At 36.6% G+C, this 21,040-nt stretch overlaps 1 protein-coding gene across 3 annotated transcripts in view; it reads right to left on the bottom strand.

Moving 5' to 3' along the window:
* The window catches only part of LOC137024619 (copine-8), a 196,533-nt gene that overhangs the window by 87,206 nt on the left and 88,287 nt on the right, over positions 1-21,040 (bottom strand). For all 3 annotated transcript variants that reach the window (XM_067392368.1, XM_067392369.1, XM_067392370.1), the window contains 6 exons: positions 19,745-19,848; positions 16,023-16,127; positions 11,035-11,076; positions 10,127-10,202; positions 7,217-7,270; positions 6,857-6,918 (listed from right to left, as the gene is read on the bottom strand). In XM_067392368.1, coding sequence (XP_067248469.1) covers positions 6,857-6,918; positions 7,217-7,270; positions 10,127-10,202; positions 11,035-11,076; positions 16,023-16,127; positions 19,745-19,848 — 443 coding nt within the window. The remainder of the gene's footprint in view (positions 1-6,856; positions 6,919-7,216; positions 7,271-10,126; positions 10,203-11,034; positions 11,077-16,022; positions 16,128-19,744; positions 19,849-21,040) is intronic.

The raw sequence follows: 21,040 nt of genomic DNA, 5'->3' as shown, positions 1-21,040 counted from the left end.
TTACTCTATATGTACTCAAGATTAACATGAGATTGGCAGAAACTGTGTGTGATACCCCCTTTAACATCATTAGATAGTTAATTTATGAAGTCCTCTGAAACCATACATTTACAGATTGAAATGTAAGATTCAACCACGACACTTATTTTTTGCAATATGTAATTATTTATTTATGCTAATAAATAATATATTCATTTTGTTTTTTATTTCTATTCTAATAGTAATTTGATATTTTTGAGGGACATAAAGAAAAAAAGTGTCAGGGTGATAGAACCAATATCAAAGTAAACCTTATTAAGCCTTTTGATATAATCATTCGTTGTTATTTCTTAGAAAAAAATATTTTTAAACACAACTGCTCTTTTGCTTATTATAATATCTGAAAAATGTTTGTGGCGACCAACATTTACAAAAAATAAATAATTAAAAAAATTGAAAATTGTCAGAAGTTTTTCGAAACGTCATGAAACCAACATGAATATGTAGCATCTGGACCAATCAGGCACACAATTATTCATTATATTTAATGAATTACCCATAAATTCACTCTATCAAAGTTCTGTGAACCCATCACCCTAAAACTGCAACTAGCATCCCAAACGTAGCTAACACAGGTAGAAATAGGTGTCCCATTACAGATACTTGGAACTTTTACGATCAGAAAGAATTTTGCAGAGACTAGTGACTCTGACTTCATTCTTTCTGAGAAGGACAAATAACCCCTCTTAATCCTATGTATTCTCTATATAACCACTTGGGAAATGTATAAACATGTATCCAATTTTCCCTTCTCATGACTTTCCTTTTATAGGCTTTATTCTATGTATTAATTCTCTCTTTTGAACTATTTTGGTACTAATGTTCCATAGTTGCAAATTTATAGTTAACTGAAATCAAATTGGTAGCATGTTTAGTATCTACGGACTCCAACTTTCGTTTCCTATTTGGCAATTTGTGTTACTAACTCTGTGACACATTAGTATTATAAGAATCTAGAAGGTTCTTTTCTCATTCATCCAATTCAGTGTCTTATACTAATATCTTGCTACAGAACAAAGCCTCGTAAAACTTCCCTCTGAAAGGAAAACTCCTTACTGGCTCAGACACCTCAAGAGGGTGTGACATCTTCACCCCTTATATTCACTGATCACAAGATCAAACCCTCTTCTCTTTTACTGACAAATGCTGATGTCAAGATGACGCTGTAAGAAGCTAGAAGTTTCTAAGGAACCCCCAAGGCTTCGGCCTAGACCTTCCATTAACCAAAGATCTTCTTAATCCAACTGGTTCTCTTTCATCAAGACAATATCAGCAAAGATTCAACGGGAGCCTCCACAAATTGCATCAGGATAGTTTTAATTCAACTTGGAGAGACATGCAAGTAGGGCTGGGCGATATGGCTGAAAACTGTATCACCATATCAGTGTTTCATATCGGTCGATATCGATAATTATTTCTATTTTTTATGACCCATTTAAAATAAGGACCAGGAGAAAAATATATTACATTTAAACATTTTTATTTTAAACTTAACCATCCTCTGATCATAATGCCCTCAGTTATTAAGACAGAAATGTCAACAACCATGGAAAACTCAAATAATTAAAATGTAAACATGAGTCTAAAGCAGGGTGACCACCCATCCCGTATTTTGCGGGACAGTCCCGAAATTAGGAGCTTTGTCCCGCAAGACTTATGTAGTGTCCCACATTTCATTTATGTCTGTAATTTTTTTTTTCATCCCTGAAATTACAATACCACAGTAAGAAATATAATAAAAACTGTGAGCTTTTAAAAATCTATTTGTGCAGCTGTCATAATCTAGCTGTGAAAATAACCAACCTGCGCAATCATAGAGAGAGGTTTTCCCTCTGATGACAACTGAGTGGACAGCACAAAGAGCAGGCCTCTTCAAAGTCAGTAAACACAACTATACCAGCAAGGATTTCATCTTCCATACTGGATAAGAACCTCAAGAGCTGCTCAAAGCTGCCCAAGTCGATGATTTAAAGCATGTAATCATCCATCCTGATGTTAAATATTTCCAACGAACGGCGGCGATCAAGCGCCACACACGGAAATGGTCGAGCACCTACAGAAAAACGAGATATTCTCCATTTGTTTTAACCAGTGGCGTACGGGACACCCTCGCAGCCCCCGCGGTGCGTGGGGGCCCCCACCCTATGATGGGCCCCGTCGCAGATTCACCTATTTAGGCTAGACTACTTTATAGCCTTTGCTTTTTTTTTTTTTTTTTTAGAACTGAACTCAATTGACTAAAGATGAAAATAAAGCATCCAACTGAAGCCCAAAAACGCAAGCAGATGATCATAGAAAATAGTGGTAAATTACCACAAAAGGGGGAAAAAATCATCACTGTTGTTTCCATCGCCGTTTGTAAGGTATTTAAGACAACAGCAAGCTTTGATGCGCTGTGTTACTGGCGGATGTGTGCCGAGACAAATAAATATGTTCGGTCTTTGCTGAGACATTATTAATGTTATTATTATTATTATATATGTTGCCCAAACGTATTTATCCCATTGCCAGCTCTGAAGTTCTCTATGCCTGAAGTCCTTTTCCAAATGTAGCCTAGCTAATAAGTCTAGTTATTTCTTTATTCTTTTACTGTAACTACATGAATCATACATAATTTGATGCACCGATCAAAATTACTGAAAATTTGCGGCCGAAACAGCAATTTACGAGCTTGTCTAGAAGGGATATACGCACATTTTTGTCTAACTTATAGACCAGCTAAAATATATTGTTAGACCAAAAATATCTTATCAATTAATTAATAAAGACGTGCAATAAAGTAATAAAGATATTTAATAAAAACAGAATATTGATTCAGCCTTATTTAAAGGCCGCGGTAACATGCGCATCCATCATGCTATTCACATTTCATAATCAACATAGGTGACATTTAAAAAAAAAAAAAAAATTAGGCTATAGCCCAATATTTAAATATAAATATGAAACTAAAATGGCTACATTTGTATCCCTCTGGCCGACGAAAGCGTCGGCGCGTTCTGATGGATTTTTTCCTCATGACAGAAACAACTTAAAACAGGCCTTTCATCATTTTTTGCCATATCACAGATTAGTGCAAGACTACAAATGGTCTACTTTTATTTGTGTATGCTCACAATAAGAACAAAACCTTGTACTTTTGTAAAATAAAATAATTAAAAAACAGGGTGCGCTTTCAGCTGTCTCTCTGCGAGATTCTTTCTGAAACGTCTCAAACATTAATTTAAACTCGGCGAATAACTGTACCTAAAAGAAAGAAACATCTCCATTTGATAAGAAATTTTTAGGTCTGTGTTAAATAAGAGGCGATCTATCCGCTGGAATGTGTTGTTTCTGAAATCATGGCAAGTGCTCGTTGCGGCTGTTATCAGTTCTATTGGCGCTCCTCTGGTTTTAATGAGTAAATTAGCCTAAATATTTATTCCTGCCGGTATTTTAGTCTGCGATATCAAAATCACTAAACATTATATAGGCCTATCATATAGGCTATAATATTATTCGATAATAACATCAAATAAATCAATGCAATGATAATTCACCGCATGATTCACTGTTAAATCAGTTTTTGTAAACTGTGTGGCAGATGGACTCAGGTGCACAACAAATTTTAACATATGACATCAGTGCTTGCGGTATGCCACTGGTTTTAACCAATACAAAATTGCGAAATTCAGACACGACTTTCTTCTCACATTTATATTTCATTTAATGCTGGTTCTATGGCGTTATTATATTGAAATATGTCGAGAGCGCATCAAATGCGCGAGCAATCTCTCCAATCACAGGCGGATTCCCTTGCACAAAATTGGACGCGCACGCTCGCTCAGATATTACATCTGCGCGCTCAAACTTTTGTCCTCCTGCATGTGCAGCCGTGAATCTAGAATTGTCTTCTTTCCAGGATTTAAGCGCAACATTATAGTGTGGGCACCCATCAGCAGAAACATTAATCGCTGCATATGCCAAGTTTGCCAACAAATGTAAATCAATATTTACATTTATTACATACAGTGTAAATATTACATACAGTGCAATAGTTGTAAATTTATCAGTCTCATGTTTCCCGCAAAATCACATCTACTGTCCTGCAACAGATCAATAGTCAGGTGGTCACCCTAGTCTTAGTCTAAAGTCACAATGAACACTTTTCCTCTTTTATTTACAATTTCCTCGCTCGCTGCGGCACTCATTTTCTGCTTATCAGTTGCCGGTTACTGAAGAGGAATCCAGCAGACTAGCACGAGACAATGAGTGCTTTTGTTAATGCAACCAAACTTGCTTCGCAACCTCTGTTATCTTCCGACGAAGAATAAAAAATATCGAACGTTTTATCGAACACATTTTTTATTGATATCGATCACGTGTCTATCGCGATACATATCGTTATCGTTTTATTGCCCAGCCCTACATGCAAGTATCGAACTAAGGGTGCTTTCACACTTGGTTCGATTGCCTGGACCGAACCAGAGTTCGATTACTCTCCCCTCCCCCTGCGCCCACTGGACTGTGTTCACATTATATTATTTGGGTCCGACCCGCGGTTCGTTTGCGTCATCAAACCAGCAGCTGTTTACTACGTTGCTTAGTAACGATGACACAGGAGAAGGCGGCAAAATGCATAACGTAGCTCTCCTCACTTTTATATTTTTGTTTTTGAACCGTTGGTTTTGTTCATAACGGCTCTTGCGTCTATCTGCCGCGAATGTAGAATGTTGAAGGCGAGCAAAAATGAGAAAAGCTATGCTACAGCTCTCTGTTTGCAGCATGTCAGTCACGCTCGTTGGGAAAGTGATTGAAACACACACACAAACACACATTTTTATCAAATTATATGGCATTAGTAGCGGTTCACTTGCGCAATTTGGTACGTTTGCATTCATATCAGAAGCGAACCGTACCGGAGTTCACTTGAACCGCACCCCAGACCACCCTTTTTAAGTGGACTCGGGTACGGTTCGCAGGTGGATTATCCAAATCCACATGCATGGACCGTTCAATGTTCAGTACTAAAACGTCTCCTGTCTCAGGCTGTTTCTCATGCGTTTTCAGTCGGCGCAAGCAAGAAACGTTTACTAGACTGTGGACTAGCTGTGACTCTCCGCGCAGCCGAATTTTTATAACTAGGGACGGTGCGCGTTTGCATGCGCCGAACAGGTCTTTCCGTGCTCAGGGGGCAAAGGAGTATATTTGAAAGTCTTACGCACTCAAGACCGTGTTCACATCATCCAAACGTACCGAACTCTGACGTCAATCGAACCCGGGTGCGCACCAAAAGTGCTAATGTGAAAGCACCCTTAGTCTCATTATCTGATACATTGAGTATCCTTACCCATTTTAAAGAAGGGCCTGTTAAAACTAAACTGATGGTTTGCTCAAGGCTGTTAATCTGTTGAATTTCAAACAATGCTGTAACTTCATACTTCCTGTACTCTGCTTTAGCTCTCTCTTTTCCTTGGTAAACTGTATGCATGTACAGTATGTGTGTGAATGTTAGAGTAGTTAAGCGTTTAGTCTAGTTAATAAAGTCTTGTTCATGCCACACGTAAAGCTGTCCGTGTTTCACGCTCATATACTGAAGTCCCTATATGCAGATCCTGACTACAGGCTCTGAGTAGTACTGTACCATAAGATCGTTATTTCCCATAACCTGGAAATGAACATTTCTTGGAATTAATAAACAATTAACACTGTGTGTTCATTGGACAACAGGTTAATTGATTGTAATATTAATTTTATTACATTAAGTTAATTTCATTAACTGATCCAAATATTTATAATTAATTATAACTAGTTATGATTAATTATTCATATTTCTTTTGAGCTAATTTGCTATAAATACAAAGAGTACATTTCTAATCATTTGGTAAAAGGATTTTCCTCTCCTTTTAAAAGGTTTTCCTTTTTTCTTTGTCATTGACACTAGTGCAATTATTTACTGATTCTCTACCTCTAATGAAGCTTGCGTGTGAAGAATAACAAAGGTGCCTTGTTTTTGGTTACTACACATGAGAGAACCAACATTTTACCAGTTTATGGCTGTAGTACATAATAATAACAATTATAAACAATAACACAATTTGCAATTAGCATCCTGTTCAATCATCATTATCTATTAGCGATCGAGTTCTTCATTCTATGATTTCTGCTTTCTAATTGGATGATGTCAATAAATGATGGGCTGGACATTCCAGTACTGTTAAAGCAAGTGTGAGAGACACATGCAGACTGTAGAAAAATTCAGCTCAAGCACACTGACCTCTCACTACAACATCTCAGACTAAAAGGAAGGAGTAGCCATTAAAATGGACATCTGGCGGAGTTGTGTCAGAGCAGAGGTGACTGCAGCCTCCCTCTTGCCACCATAATGAAAAGCGTCGCTCAACGTGGGCGTGTGATCTGCCATGCATGGATGCACCCTGCCTACCCCTCGCATTTAATCGCACACACATAGCAAACACCTGTGCTAAGAATAGCAACCCAACCTCACCTATCACCAACCATGAATGGACTTGATCACTCATGGTGTCCGGCTTGTTTTCAGAAAGTCTGTCATCTGTATTGTCAATGTAATTACCAAGAAGCACTTAAAACAGACTTCAAGAACCTGTTGAGACCTGCTGTTGAGGGCGCAGGCTGTGTTCTGGGTGGTTTGGGAGCATTGCTGAATACAGCTGTTTTGTCACCACTGGTAATATGAGAATTTAAATGCACCAAGTCACTTTGCTTTCCTCATGAGCATGTGTTGTTTGTTGGGGTTTCCACCTCAGAAGCTGATTGTAATAGATGAGAGGTTTTTGCAAATGAGCAAAACATCACTTACCCGCCTTTGATGTAGTCCAGGAAGGTGACTTCAGTATCAACGAGAAATGATAGCAGTGTCACCTGGAAACATGAAGTCAGAAAATCCCATGACGATTCTGTGCTGTCATGTCGATATAGATAGACTGATTTTTCTGATTCAAGCATAAACAAAATTTAACAAACTTATTTCCAGCAAAAATAACTATATTGTAATATATATTGTTTTCGTGAAATAAATTTATGTTAGTTTTAGTTCCTCTCCAACACAGAAAAATTAATAAAAAAAAAAATAAAAAAAAAATAAAAATATTATATATATAATATATATATATATATATTATACGCTACTAAGAATGCAACATGAAAAATATTTGCTTACGGTTCCAGAGTTGAGATATTTTTTCTTCTTGTCTTTCTTCTTAGGGTTTATGACCTGTGTAGAGAAAATTAATCTTTTTTTGTACCTGCATGAGCAAATTACTCGCAGAAATTTTAAGCAAACAAGTTTAAGTTTGCTTGTTGTTTATTTACTCATTTATTTAATAATTCACTTAATTTTATTATCACGGAAAAATGACGTGGACGATATGTGAATCAGTGTCAATCATTTTGCGAGCAACTGATGATAAAGAAAAATGCCACGTTGCAATATTGAAAATATTTCCATTTTAAACCATGAAGGCGAGCCAGTTGATATCACACAAACAATGTGCAAACTTTGCGTGAGAGTTATGCGGGTGAAGAAGTCTCAAACTCCAGTCAATTAGGCCTATTCACTACAGAAACTGAAAGTAAAAACAGACTAAGCTTTTGGCATCCGACGGTGCAATAACGGCGCATATTCTCTTAGAGACGATGTGAGATGAATCTAATTTATTTTCTTAATATTTCTCTTGTGGCCCATAGTGAGAAAAAAAATAGTATTTTTCGTGAGACGAGAAGTAGGCTATTTCGTGTTAAACAATTTTAAATGAAGAGTAAGCTAACTAATACTTTATTGTCCTCGCAACGCGTCGGTTATGCGGTGATGCACTATGATATCGCGGGGCAAATGAATTGCAATATTAAATTATTAACAAATAAAAGCATGATAATAAGAAAAATAATTTAATAGCCCTGCATGCCTGTCAACTATACGCCACTGTGAAGGGATAAACGGCGTTAGGGCACGGCATCAAATTGATTAACTGTTTTATCCAAATCCACTTGCATGGACCGTTCAATGTTCAGTACTAAAACGTCTCCTGTCTCAGGCTGTTTCTCATGCGTTTTCAGTCGGCGCAAGCAAGAAAGGTTTACTAGACTGTGGACTAGCTGTGACTCTCCGCGCAGCCGAATTTTTATAACTAGGGACGGTGCGCGTTTGCATGCGCCGAACAGGTCTTACCGTGCTCAGGGGGCAAAGGAGTATATTTGAAAGTCTTACGCACTCAACTTTGCGCAAGATGGAGGGGAACGTGGGAAATGAAGTATACCCGGGCCTTAACCGCTCCAAATTGTAGTGGACTGAAGCTGACGGATCACATTAGGAAAAATATGGGGGGGCAGTTGCCCCCATTTGTCATTTTGTTATTTAGATTTAACAGGGACAGCAGTCTCAGGGCAAGATGCTATTGGTGATTGACACCTAATATTTCAGTAATGTTTATGTTATTTCAGCATAGGTTAATTTTTGAATGGTACATTTACTTTTTAACTTAAACAATGGCTACATTTATAAGTAATAAGAATTATGACCCCAAAATCCTCATATCTGTATTTCACATTTCCCTAATCATTTCAGATAAAAGTCGTCATATTAAAACTTACTGAACTTTTAGAACACAAAACGTACTTCCCAGTCCAAAAGGATCATTTAACGAAACTAAGCTGCAAAAAAAGCTGCAAAAGCAACTCCAATATCTGTCAATGTGTGACGGCACATGGATGGAATAAACATCAGATGAACTAACGCTAAATTATAGAAAGTAAAATTTTAAAAGTAAACAAAATTTGTCCAAACCCTGATGTTCATGGCTGTGTGTAGCAATTACAGATCTGCATATCCTTCTGAAGGATTGCGATGTTAGAAACGTGCATCTGAAGTTTATTTTTAATTAAGGTCACTGATCATTTCAGTCTGATCTTTAAATATCTTTTATCTATAGCCCCACCCATGTGAAATATTGGTCCAACATTCAGATTTAACTCATATCACATATATTTATTGTTATTATTATTAAATGTTATTGTGCCCATAAAGAGGGTGAAAAATGATCACAACAAGCTCCTTCACTAACATTATAAGTGAACTGTAAAAAAAATGAAAAATATCACCTATAATAAAATATGTACCTTTAGTTTGAATTTGATGTTCCAGAGTCAAATGTCTGTCATTTGCAGGTCTACTGTACATCTGCTTAAAGGTGATAGAGAGGATTTTTTCGTCGATTGAGAATCCAAAGACTGTTACTGAGTTTTTGAAATGAGCGCATGCCTAAGAACAGCCCCCCTCCTTCACAGCTAATTTCAAAGGAACGCCTCCCAAAACTCATGTTTAACACCGGCATTCGCCGTGTCGTGTTTTTTGGATTCATTATGTCGGACTCACCGCAGGTAACTTATAATCTGCAGTTGTTATTCCTGTCTCCTGACAAAAAACATTGCATGCAGCGCCTGTGGAGTGTGGAAAGTTACTGGAGAGAGCAGCCGCGCTCGTCTCTCACAAGGAGCGTCACGGCAGTGATTGACAAGCCAGAGGGCCAATCCGCGCACGTCTCTCACAAGGAACGTCACGGCAGTTATTGACAAGCCAGAGGGCAAATTGTTTACGCGATGATCGCATAAATGATTGGCCGATGTTTTTAAGGCCCTACCTCGTGCACAGATGATGTATATTAATATTATTATAAAGACAGTTTCAAGTAATATTGCAAAAATGTATAAAACAAAACATCCTCTTTAGCACCTTTAAGTGGAAAAATATGTTTCATGTCAAAATTGATTGAGTTGAAGAAACCAGCTACACTTCTTTTGTTTTCTTTATGTGTTTCTTTAACATAGGTTTTCGTTATCCATAAAGTTTATTTCTGGTACGCACACTCTGAGAACTGTAATGTGTGGAATTTAGTAGAGAAAACTGGATTTCGTTTCATAGGTTGTCTGGAATTTCAGTGATTTTCTCACTTATTCAGAATTGCAGCCTACAAGTTATATATACTGTAAGTTATATTTGTTATACTGTGAACACTTACTCTGAAAAATACCATTATAAATGAGCTCTGCAAATTATTAAAAATTATAAGATTACCTCATATACGTTAAATTGTGACTGGCCTCTTGACAGTTCTCTATAGCTTGTGCTGAATTCTCCGATGAAGTCATGGCTGTAAAACACACACATACACAGATTTTTCAGAACATTGTTAGAGAATATTAAATTTGTTTCATAATGAGCTTTACATTTTTATAATTTAGCTCTGGTAAATTCCTGAAGTTTCAACAGTACTCAGCCTTTTAACATTCTATGAATTAAAAGATAAATTAAAATAAATAAAAGATTTAGATCACAGCACCCGCCAAATCCTTTCAAATCATTATGATAATTTATGTAAATGTATGTGATGGACTGATCAGCCTTTATTTGGGTTGCAAAAAAAAGAAAAACATATAAACATGCTTACAAGGAGATAAAGAGATCTAAATATCTATCTAAATACTATGAATACTATAGAGCCCCTAAGGGGACATGGCTATGGAAAAAATACGAGATAGGAGGAACCAGTATATTTCAATGCTTTTGTGCATGCTTGCAAAAATACATTTTCCTCCCATCTCACCATGTTCTTTTAGAGGCTCTGTAGAATTGATCTTCTGGATATGGATCAAAGCTGCAAAAGAAACACATTCATGCATTTCCTTTATGAATTGTGTTTTGAAACGTTTTAAACACAAAAGCGTGTGTTTTGGGCTTTTGCATCTGTATTGGACATCTTTTCACACATGTTTTGACCATAAAAATAAATAATTGTTTGACTTTTTTCAGGTTGAAAATGCTAATATAGTCAAATAATAATAATATAAAACCCACTTAAAAGACTGTTCAATTTGATCATTTGTTTCATGCTCAAGAAGACTTTAGCTATCTGTACACTATAATTAATGGATGAGTGTCAGGTGAGTATTTTAAGCTTCATGTGACAGTTTACAGTTCATTACCTGCCATCACGATCCCAGTCATACACTTCAACCTTGATCGTTCTGTGAGAGAGACAGAGAGAAACAGAGAATTGGTTCATATTGAACATAAACTGTAGTGTTGTGATTTTAACAGTTTTTTTTTTTTTTCTGCATAGAGAGTGCAATCACACATCAACAGCTGAAATATGATTCCATCCATGATTAGAGAATTAATTTACTCCATGCCACAATAATTCATGTAATCAAATATATGTCTATAGCAGGGGTGGCTAACCTCAGTCCTGCAGAGTTCAGCTCCAACCCTAATAAAACACCTGAACAAGTTAATTAAGGTTTGAAAGGTTGCTAGAAAGCTATAGGCAGGTGAGTTTTTATTAGGGTTGGAGCTAAACTCTGCAGGACTGAGGCTCTCCAGGACTCTCCAGCTTTTTACAGTTAAAGCAGCATTGTATATTGTGCCTTGTGTGAATTTCTTCAAAAAAATAATTTGGACAAAGCTCCAGACAATATTGCACACATTGTATGATGTTGTTATGTATGTTGAGAATGATGAGGAAAACTACAATAGCTGAAATCTGATCTCTCCTTTCAGACCAATAATTCATGTGTGTTTTTGCTTTTCAAGCTTATTGACAATTTTTTAATTTTTTTTTTTACTGCTTGTAAAGCGTTTTTTAACCTATTTCATTCTCTGCCAGATGAAACTGTAATCCTGTATTATGTATCATTCATTTAATAAATTCCATAGCACAAATGCTGTATGCCAAAGTTTAACCTTAAACAATAGTAATAGCGATGCTTGCATTAGAAAACATTTCTAATCAACTATTCTCAAGTAATATAGTTAATTAGCCTAAAGCCATGTCATGTTGGAATTATCATATTCATGAGATGACAACTCTGAGATACAGAGCTGTTCATGCCATTGGACTCAGAAATTATTTGTTTCCATGGTGATTCTCATCACACCAAAAAAAAAAAAGAAGAATGTGTATATGGCTTTATTGTTGATGACAGATAAATATTTAAACCACTGCACTAATTATCCTCCTTTTTATTCATTTTCAAAATCTTGAAGAACAAAGGAAGAACATCAGGGATCATTGACTATAATAAAACCCCAATAACTTCTTTCAAATGTTCAATATGAATCATTGAAAAAAAAAAATTCAGTTTCCTTTAAAAATAAATAAATAATAATAATTAATGTGAATTTGATAATTCCAATTTGATGCAAATCATACTGTGCTGTGTATGAAGGCTGTTGATGGTTGACATTCTCAAAATAGTGATTAAACAGATTTGACAGTTGTGCATATATTTTAGAAAGTTTTTTTTTAAACATCGCCCATCCAATCAGATTTTAAAGCCAGAAGCATCCATTTTATAATTGGACTTTTATAATAAGAATAATCTCTCTAAAATAAGTTTACTCCTTCCATGGCACTTTCTTTTACATACTAGGGTTAGAGGGTCGGATTAGTGTGTTTTGACAGAAAATAATTACAACTTCCGCTGTCCGTGGCATGACAGGCAAGTGATGAGTTTGCACAGTTCAAATAGAACAGCTCTGTCAATTACACAGAGCTTTAACGCAACACATGCTAACAACAAACCAATCCCCTCAGCATCCCTTAGCACCCATTCTCAATGTTATCATCAGCGAGACACTCCGTGCTTCTTTATTAGAGCGTCTGCACAGGCTTATCTCGTGTCCCAGACTCCTCCGATGCACAGTCTTCCTCTACATCTGTCTGTCTCTCTCTTTCGCTTCCCACATGTTCAATCAGAGATAAAGGTGAGGCATTGTGTGGGAGAGTGCGTTACGGTACCGATCGATGCTCATCAGTGAGTGCCGCTACTGTGAGGAAGCTTCCTGCTTTATCACCACACAGCAAGAGCCCTGTTTGAGCTACTCATGATGGAGGCTTCTGGTATACAGTGTTGCACTTGGGATTCTTTTCTTTATTGGGTCTGTCTGACTATCTTATGTCTCTTAATATCTCAGATATTTTCATAACTGCTGAACCTAAATGATTTAAAAATCATTTCTCCTATCTCAACTTAATATGCAGAGGCTACTTCAAAAGGTCTGCAAAGATCAAAGTGCACAATAAATAGAGTTATAAGCTGTGTTTCATTTCGAAGGCTGTGTCCTACGGAGGTCGCATTTGAAGGCTGCATACGTCATCGAGGCAGGCTCATTTAAGAAAAGTAACCGTTAGATTGCAAAGTAAGAAAGAAATTACAGTATTTACACCTCACGAGGAATAAGTCTATTTTATTACAGTTACTTTTCATGAATAAGACCAAACATGTCACATAGTAATTTTTAAGTAGTTATCTATTGATTCTACAGCTTATTTATATTACATATGATTTGTATATATTAATATAAATTTAAACTAAATGCTTAATAATAACTGATAAACTAAAACTGCTTGTATGTAATGGATTAATAATAATATAGATCATATAATAATTATATAAATCATATATAAATCATAAAATTCTAATTATCATTAAAGTCAGACAATTTCATTGTTAAATTTGTTTTTACTATAGTGACCTTTAATTTGTAGGAAGAGAAAGGGAGTGACTTTATTGCGTTGGATGTGTCAGTGTCACTTTGCTCACATCTGATTGGTCCAATTTCTGTGTGAGATCTCTTACCCAGAGCAAAACCTGCCCCAGAGCAGGTTAGCCATGGAGCGTAATTGACTATGGTGATGAACACCGCTAAAAGCCAAGTCACTTTCATGGTACCTAAAATCCAGGATTGGCACAAACTAATCTGAAACTTACCTGGCTAACCAGCTAATTCAGCTTCATGGTACAGGCCCCTGATCTAAACCAGGTTGGATTTATCTGGATTTGTCAACTCTAAACCTACTCTGAAACTCAGAGTTTGTTCAGCTAGCTTCATGCAACAGGCCACAGGAGAATAAATAGCAGAGCAAACAAAGCAGGCAACGGGGAAGGACAGGTGGGGCAAATAAACCAGTAATCAGACAACAAGAAGGGCAGGGTTAAGACAATAGACATGAAAGCACATCCCTGTTCCAAAAAACCTAAATGGTTAGGTATGTTTTGAAGCAGGGTAGCTGGTTTGAGCTGGTTTAAGCTGGTCAAGTGCTGGTCCTAAGCAACTACACAGTAAAATCCCCAGAGTTAAATCAACTCTGCTTAGAGTACATATGGTCCCTCTCTAAATAGTGTTAAAGTAACACTGAAGCACAGTTAAAGTTAATGAGATAATTAAGCAATTAATAAGGCTGTGACTGAAGTCAGTTGTAGTTCTTGTGTTTCTCTCTTTAGTGATTCTGCTTGTTAACAGCAGGTGTTTATCACTAATGCTCAATCATCACTTAATTGTTTAATTATCTCATTAACTTTAACTCTGCTTCAGTGTTATTTTAACACTATTTAGAGAGAGACCATGTGTACTCTGAGCAGAGTTGATTTAACTCTGGAGATTTTGCGGTGTAGTTTCAGCTCAGGACCAGCTTATAACGAGCTCAGGACCATCTTAAACCAGCTCATGACCAACTAAGGACAAGCATAAACCAGCTCAAAACATACCTAACCAGCATATGTTGTTTTTTTATAACAGGGATGGCACATAGAAACAAACATGACAAGTCATGTGCTCACACAAAACATGGCAAAAACAAGAGCACATGGCCAGTGAACACAACCACAAACCATGTGCTGAAACAAAATAAAACATGACATGAACATGAGGGCTCTCACCAACTGTGTGTCCACACAAAACATGACAACATGAAAGCATGCAACAGATTAAAAAATACTAGCCATGTGCTACACACCACAACACAAAACATGACAACATGAAAGTATGCAGATGATGTAAACATGAACCACATGCTACACAAAACACATCAACACACACGTGGACAGAAGAGAGGTTTGTTTACAGGTACCAAGTAACTATAATTTAAATATGGAATTTAGAATTTAATTGATGCGTGATGTGCAAACACAGGTGTGAAGTTCGAATGTGAAGAGATCAAACTTGAAATAGAGCTGGACGATTATGGCCTAAAATCAAAACCTCGATTAATTGAACATTTGACCTCGATTACGTTTAATGAAAAATTATTTTGTTTCAGTTTTTTGGTTGTTGTTTTTTTGCCCTCATAGTTCACTGACAAGGTATGTACTGTAAATATGATTGACTATTAAAGGTGGGATATTTTTTCCTATTGAAAGAGTGATCTGACATAGCTCACTTTCAGCAGTTATTTTATCTATGGTTCGTAACATTTCTTACAGAATTCTGCTCGTTGTAGCCTAAATCAGATAAAGATAAATGATCTGACTAATTCACGTATGTGAATTAGTCATACAGTCTCTCTATTAACTGTGAAGCTGTGGGTTGTAAATAGTTACTTCAAAAGTAGAAAAATATATGCTATAATAAGTTGAGTTTCTAAGCTACTTTAGTGATAAATCACAGGACAATGCTGACAACTAGTTTCTGCGTTCCTCTCTGTGCACGCGATCTTTGCGTTTTGCGCAGCTACTGTTTGTATGAGTGTTCGTGCCACAGTGCAGCTGCGCGAGCATGGTAGCTCGAAATAATATACATCTAATCGTCTAAAATCGCTTGAATGTCCAACCTGGCAAACCTTAAAACAAATACAACTGACCAAGTTTAGTGAATACGCAAGGCTCACCAATCGCGCGCCATCACTATGTGTTGAACTGGCGTTCACCTCCCTGTTGCTTTTATGCCACGGATGGGGCGGAGTCATGTGGCTACACATGCGGTATTATGATTTTAAGCGGGAAGAATTAACAGAATAAAAAAAAAAAAAATGAAATAACCGGCATGGGAAATTTACGTCGATTAGAGGTTCTGAATTTCGGTTTCGATTACTTTTCGATTAATCGTCCAGCCCTAACTTGAAATACCTTATAGTTTCCCACAACCAGTAAAAACACAAAGCAATTTCTGACATCCAATACAAAACACTCCATACCTGTCATAATCGCCATTGCACAGGGCTCTGACAGGGATTTTGAAGGCTTGCCACACAGGGTTCAGTGTGTTTTTCACCACCTCTGTCTTATGACAAATGGTAAATCTGTAAGATAAAGGGAAATAATTGAAAATATTACAGTAATGCCACTTCATCAACTTTGAGTTTGAAGTCAAAAGTTAATGTATATGAATAATTAAATATATTTTTAAATGCCTTTAAATTATTTTTTCTAATCTCCCTTTCTCTGTCTCACACCAGTATAGGCATAGCACAGCATTTGTTTATCAGTAAAAGATTCATATGCTGCATCCCAATTTGCCTACTTATACTATGCACTAAAAGTATATGCTGTTTTTGTTAAGAAAAAGTTCATACTTTTGAGTATGTAGCAGAAGAGTTTCCTAGTAATCTCCTCCTGTTTCGGAGAGAAATGTAGTGATGCATTGATCTACTGTAGCAGTCATGGGTCTTTCATGCTGAGAAGTCTCCTCATGTTTGCATAATGATGCATTTAAAAGTTAATGACCAAACGCATCACTATAAAAGTTCACAATGCTGTTGCAGATGTATATAATGTGAATAAAATTGAAGAAATATCTTATAGTTTAGGTCAGGTTAGGTCAACCCCTTTATCTTAACCGCTCTGCTTAACAGTCAGTCTTGCACATCCATCATGTCTGTAGTTAACACTTTTTATATATGTTTGCAGTTCTAATTGAATCCTCGTCCACAACGCAATGGGTTGTGTGGGCAATATTAGCCATTAGAGTGTGCACAGATCTGCACTTTGGATTCTAACAGGAAAAGTAGACCATCCGGGTATCTTTGGAATACTTATTTCAACATACTACGGTTTGGGACACTAATTCTAATTTCGAATACTATTTAGGACGGATAGTATGTGAATTGGGACGAAGCAACTATGACACTCTTAACCAGTTATTTATTTTTAAATCAAAGCCAGAAATGTAACTGATCAAAAGTGAGGTTATTTTGTAAATTCATTCCCACCCTATAGTGGAATATAATCATCATCAGAGCTAAACAAATGAAACACTAAGGGCTAATATGAACACTAGCAGGAGACTGCATCTCTACACATGTAAAAATATGGTTGGTATATAGTTTGAGGAAAGTTGTTTTATTATTACATTATTATAGATTTAGTTTACATTACCAGTGTGTTTTAATGCAGTCTGAAATATACATAATCTGTTGTTTGTGGTGTGAGAAAGGTGAAGAACATGGTTGCATAAATTTGCATTACATACATTTAGAAAAAGTAATTTTTAAACACGTTTGTTGATACATTAACTTAAGTTTATTCTGACTAAATTATGTTCTAAAATGTTCAAATTAACTGACAACACTTGTTTGAAGACATATGTCTCAAATGTGAGTTTACAACTTGTAAAAAGTAACTGGAATCTTTTTTTGCTTTAGCACAAACCATCACAGAATATCATGTCTGACTAAGCTGATATCACACTTTATTTGGCAGAGTTCACTGGAAGCTACACTGAAATAATCTTTGTACAAACATACTGAAAAAGTTTTTATTGCTGGAAATTTGTATTGGTTTTATTGATAAACATCAACAGGACTGTTTCAGAAACTGAACAAATATTGGACATATTAGGTTTGACTTTCTGAATCTGGCCCTTGAGCTAAACCTGCCTCAAATCACCACAGGATTTATTTAAAAACAGACTCTGTTCTCTAAAGGACAGAGACATGAATGGATTGCTCAGTTATGGGCTCAGCACACAGCTCAATACTGGCCTTTTTCCTATTTGCTCTCTTACACACACACACGCGCGCACACACACACACACGCGCACACACACACACACACACACACACACACACACACACACACACACACACACACACACACACACACACACACACACACACACACACACACACACACACACACACACACACACACACACACACACGCACACCTCATGTTCTCATGGTGAAGGCTCTTTCTGAGGTATGTATGTGTGTTTTAGAGGCCATTGCATGACCTAAACCTATTAAATGTTTTGGCTGTACATTGACATGACAATAGCCTGATAATGACTGTTATCGTCTCCATGTAAAAACAAAATCTCCATGTACAAAAAACACAAATTCTAGTTTACACTAACAAATAAGTCAGATAAGTAAATTGTATGCGTATTTGGCGTGCTGTCTGAGGAGAAGGCTCTGAGCTCAGCATTTGGCCCGAACCCAGAGTACTCCCCGTATTCTGGTTAGGAAGATAACCAGGCGAGTGTGAGGAGACGGGGTGGTGGAGGGATGCTGAAAAATTGTTGAAGAACATAGGTGAGTCGACTGTGTATTTATGATGTCCTTCACTTATGCTGATTGAGTAGACATGTTGATTACTGATTGCTGACTGCTGGTTGGAATGACATGATGATTAGATAGATCATTTGAAAGTGCTCCTCTCGAACTTTGTTAATAAAACATCAATTTGTGAAAACTGTGACGTCATGTGCATGCTTATTACATGTTCAGTCTATAGGTGTGTAGTGTTTCTTTACAAAGTGACATCACAAACTATTAGCCTGGCATGAATAATACAGTGTTTCAATCTCTTTGCAGATCTGTGTAGGTATTGTTTTGACAACTTGTCATCTTGCGAAAAACACAAAGGAAACCTTTTCTGTTTTTAGTACATTGTTGTCATTTAAATGTTACTGGAATATATTATCTTAAAAATATCATGCTTTGCTGTGAGATGGTCTAAGGCCATTACCAAAATCTGCTAATTAATGATCCATCTAAAGTTGTCAAAAGTACCGGCTCAGCGCTCAAAAGCGTCACAGTTTTAAAATTTCAGTACCGATAGGTACCGAAGTCAGTACTTTAGACAACTCTAGATCCATATCTGCCTGCTAGTCAAACAACGACAGCAGCTTAGCTTTTAGCGAGCCGCCTTCCTGGTCTACTGTTTGCCTAATGTAACTGTAATGGAACATCATAAGTAACTGATCTGAAATACTCACTCACTCATGTTAAAGGGATAGTTCACCCAAAAATTACATTTCTTTACTCAACTGAAACACAAAAGAAGATATTTTGAAGAATGTTGGCAACAAAACTGTTCTGGTGATTACTAATTTCCATTGTATGGACATTTCTTAAAATATATTTTTTACAGAAGAAAGAACCACAGGTTTGGAACAATATGAAAGAATTATAATTTCTGGGTGAACTATCCTTTTTAAGTGCACCGGAGACTTGACTCATAATTGTTTCTAATTGAATTGGATGTTAGCACGATGCTAAGCAAACAACATGATTGAGAAGATAAAGAATTCCTTAAGAGCAGTTAGTAAATTTATATATTGTACTGTGTGTAGAACTAAACTGAACAGTAGCTTCAAAACACAACAATAAAAATTCCTGTAGCTGATCAACACAAAGGCAAAGATATTCTGAAATTTCAGAAAAAAATGCTGAATAACCCCTTTGTCTCTTAGTAAAAGAATCTGTAATTATTGAAAAACAAAATCAGCCAGATAAGAAGTGATTGTTCCATTTCAAGAGAATCCCTGCTGATCCAGGTGCAAAGGACTACGGGTATTACCCTAAAGGAATTCAATGGAAAGCCATTTCCCCAACACAGAGCCTGGAGATGAGATTGACTTTGTGAGCAGTGTGTGTAGCTGACAAGAATCTGCTCGTGTGTCTGTGTTACTCACGTTCCATCCTCATTGCTACGATAAAACACTAAGAATGGGTCCGATTTGCCAAAGAAGTCCTTTTTGTCCAGCTTGTTGCCACAAAATTGCATCATCACAGACTCCTGCAGGGTGAGAATGTTTTAGAAAAGAGGGCAATGGGAGTGTACATGTGGATTTAGAGCACTTAGCAGACCTAACACAACAATATCAGTATAAATGAGCTGAGTATTTTGCCATTTGTGGTTTCTAGACAGCTAGGATTATACAAATGCTAAATAGTTTGGCACGTTATGTTTGCTTGACTACTGTACCCAGATGGCAAGGCTAAAAGGCCTAATCAGAAATCCATTTGACAAGCATTTATGTAGACACACATTCACTGTCTGTGTGAGATGCTATGCTCCAGCAGGGAATGGGATAAGGTCTATTGGTCCCTGTTGTGAAAGACAAATTCCGTAAGCAATGCAGAGGCCTTTCTGTATTTATGTGTGTGTGTGTGTGAGAGAGAGCACAGCTGGAGTTCTTGGCACATCATGCATGCTATTACTGAATCCTGTGTTTTACAACTAAGATAAATACTTTGAATAGACTATAACAGACATGCTGAGAAGTCAAATGAAATTAGCTCATAGCAAGCTGTCTTTCTTTCTCCTGACTAGATAGGCAGCAAGTTATGAAATGGAACCACATAGCTGATTTAAAACGGCTTTGCAGAGTGTTCATGTAAAGTGCACAGAGACTTGGTCAGAATTGATTTCAATAGAGTTTGTCATTAGCATGTTGGTAAGCTAACAACGTTATGCTCTACTGAACACAAAATTTCATTAGCAAAAATCACGAAATCAACGATGGAAGTGATTTTAATAGTTTGATTAATAGCATGTTGCCAAGTTAACAATGTGATACTCTACTACATATAATAATGTGTTAGCAAAAGTCAAAATCAACAATGTAAATGCACAAGAGACATAAGTGATTTCAATTGAGCTTGACATTAATATGTTGCTAAGCTAACAACATGATATTTCATTAGCAAAAATATAAACCATAAAATCAGCAATGGAAGCTTGCAAGAGACTTGGATCATAATTGATTTTAGTACAATTTGACATCAGTCATTATGTTGCTAAGCTAGCAAGCAAAGTGATGCTCTTGACACAAAATTACATTATCAAAAATCCAAATCATAAAATCAGTGATGGAAGCGCACAAGAGACTTGGCTCAAAATATGTTAGCATGTTGCTAAGCTAAAAACATATTGCTACACACAAAACTTCACTAGAAAATCAGCTGTTTTGTTTAAACATCTTTGT

This window comes from Chanodichthys erythropterus, chromosome 8 (assembly GCF_024489055.1).
Source record: "Chanodichthys erythropterus isolate Z2021 chromosome 8, ASM2448905v1, whole genome shotgun sequence".
Classification (NCBI taxonomy): Eukaryota; Metazoa; Chordata; class Actinopteri; order Cypriniformes; family Xenocyprididae; genus Chanodichthys; species Chanodichthys erythropterus.
The sequence above is the reverse complement of the archived record's forward strand: the minus strand, read 5'-3'. Positions and strand labels throughout refer to the sequence as shown.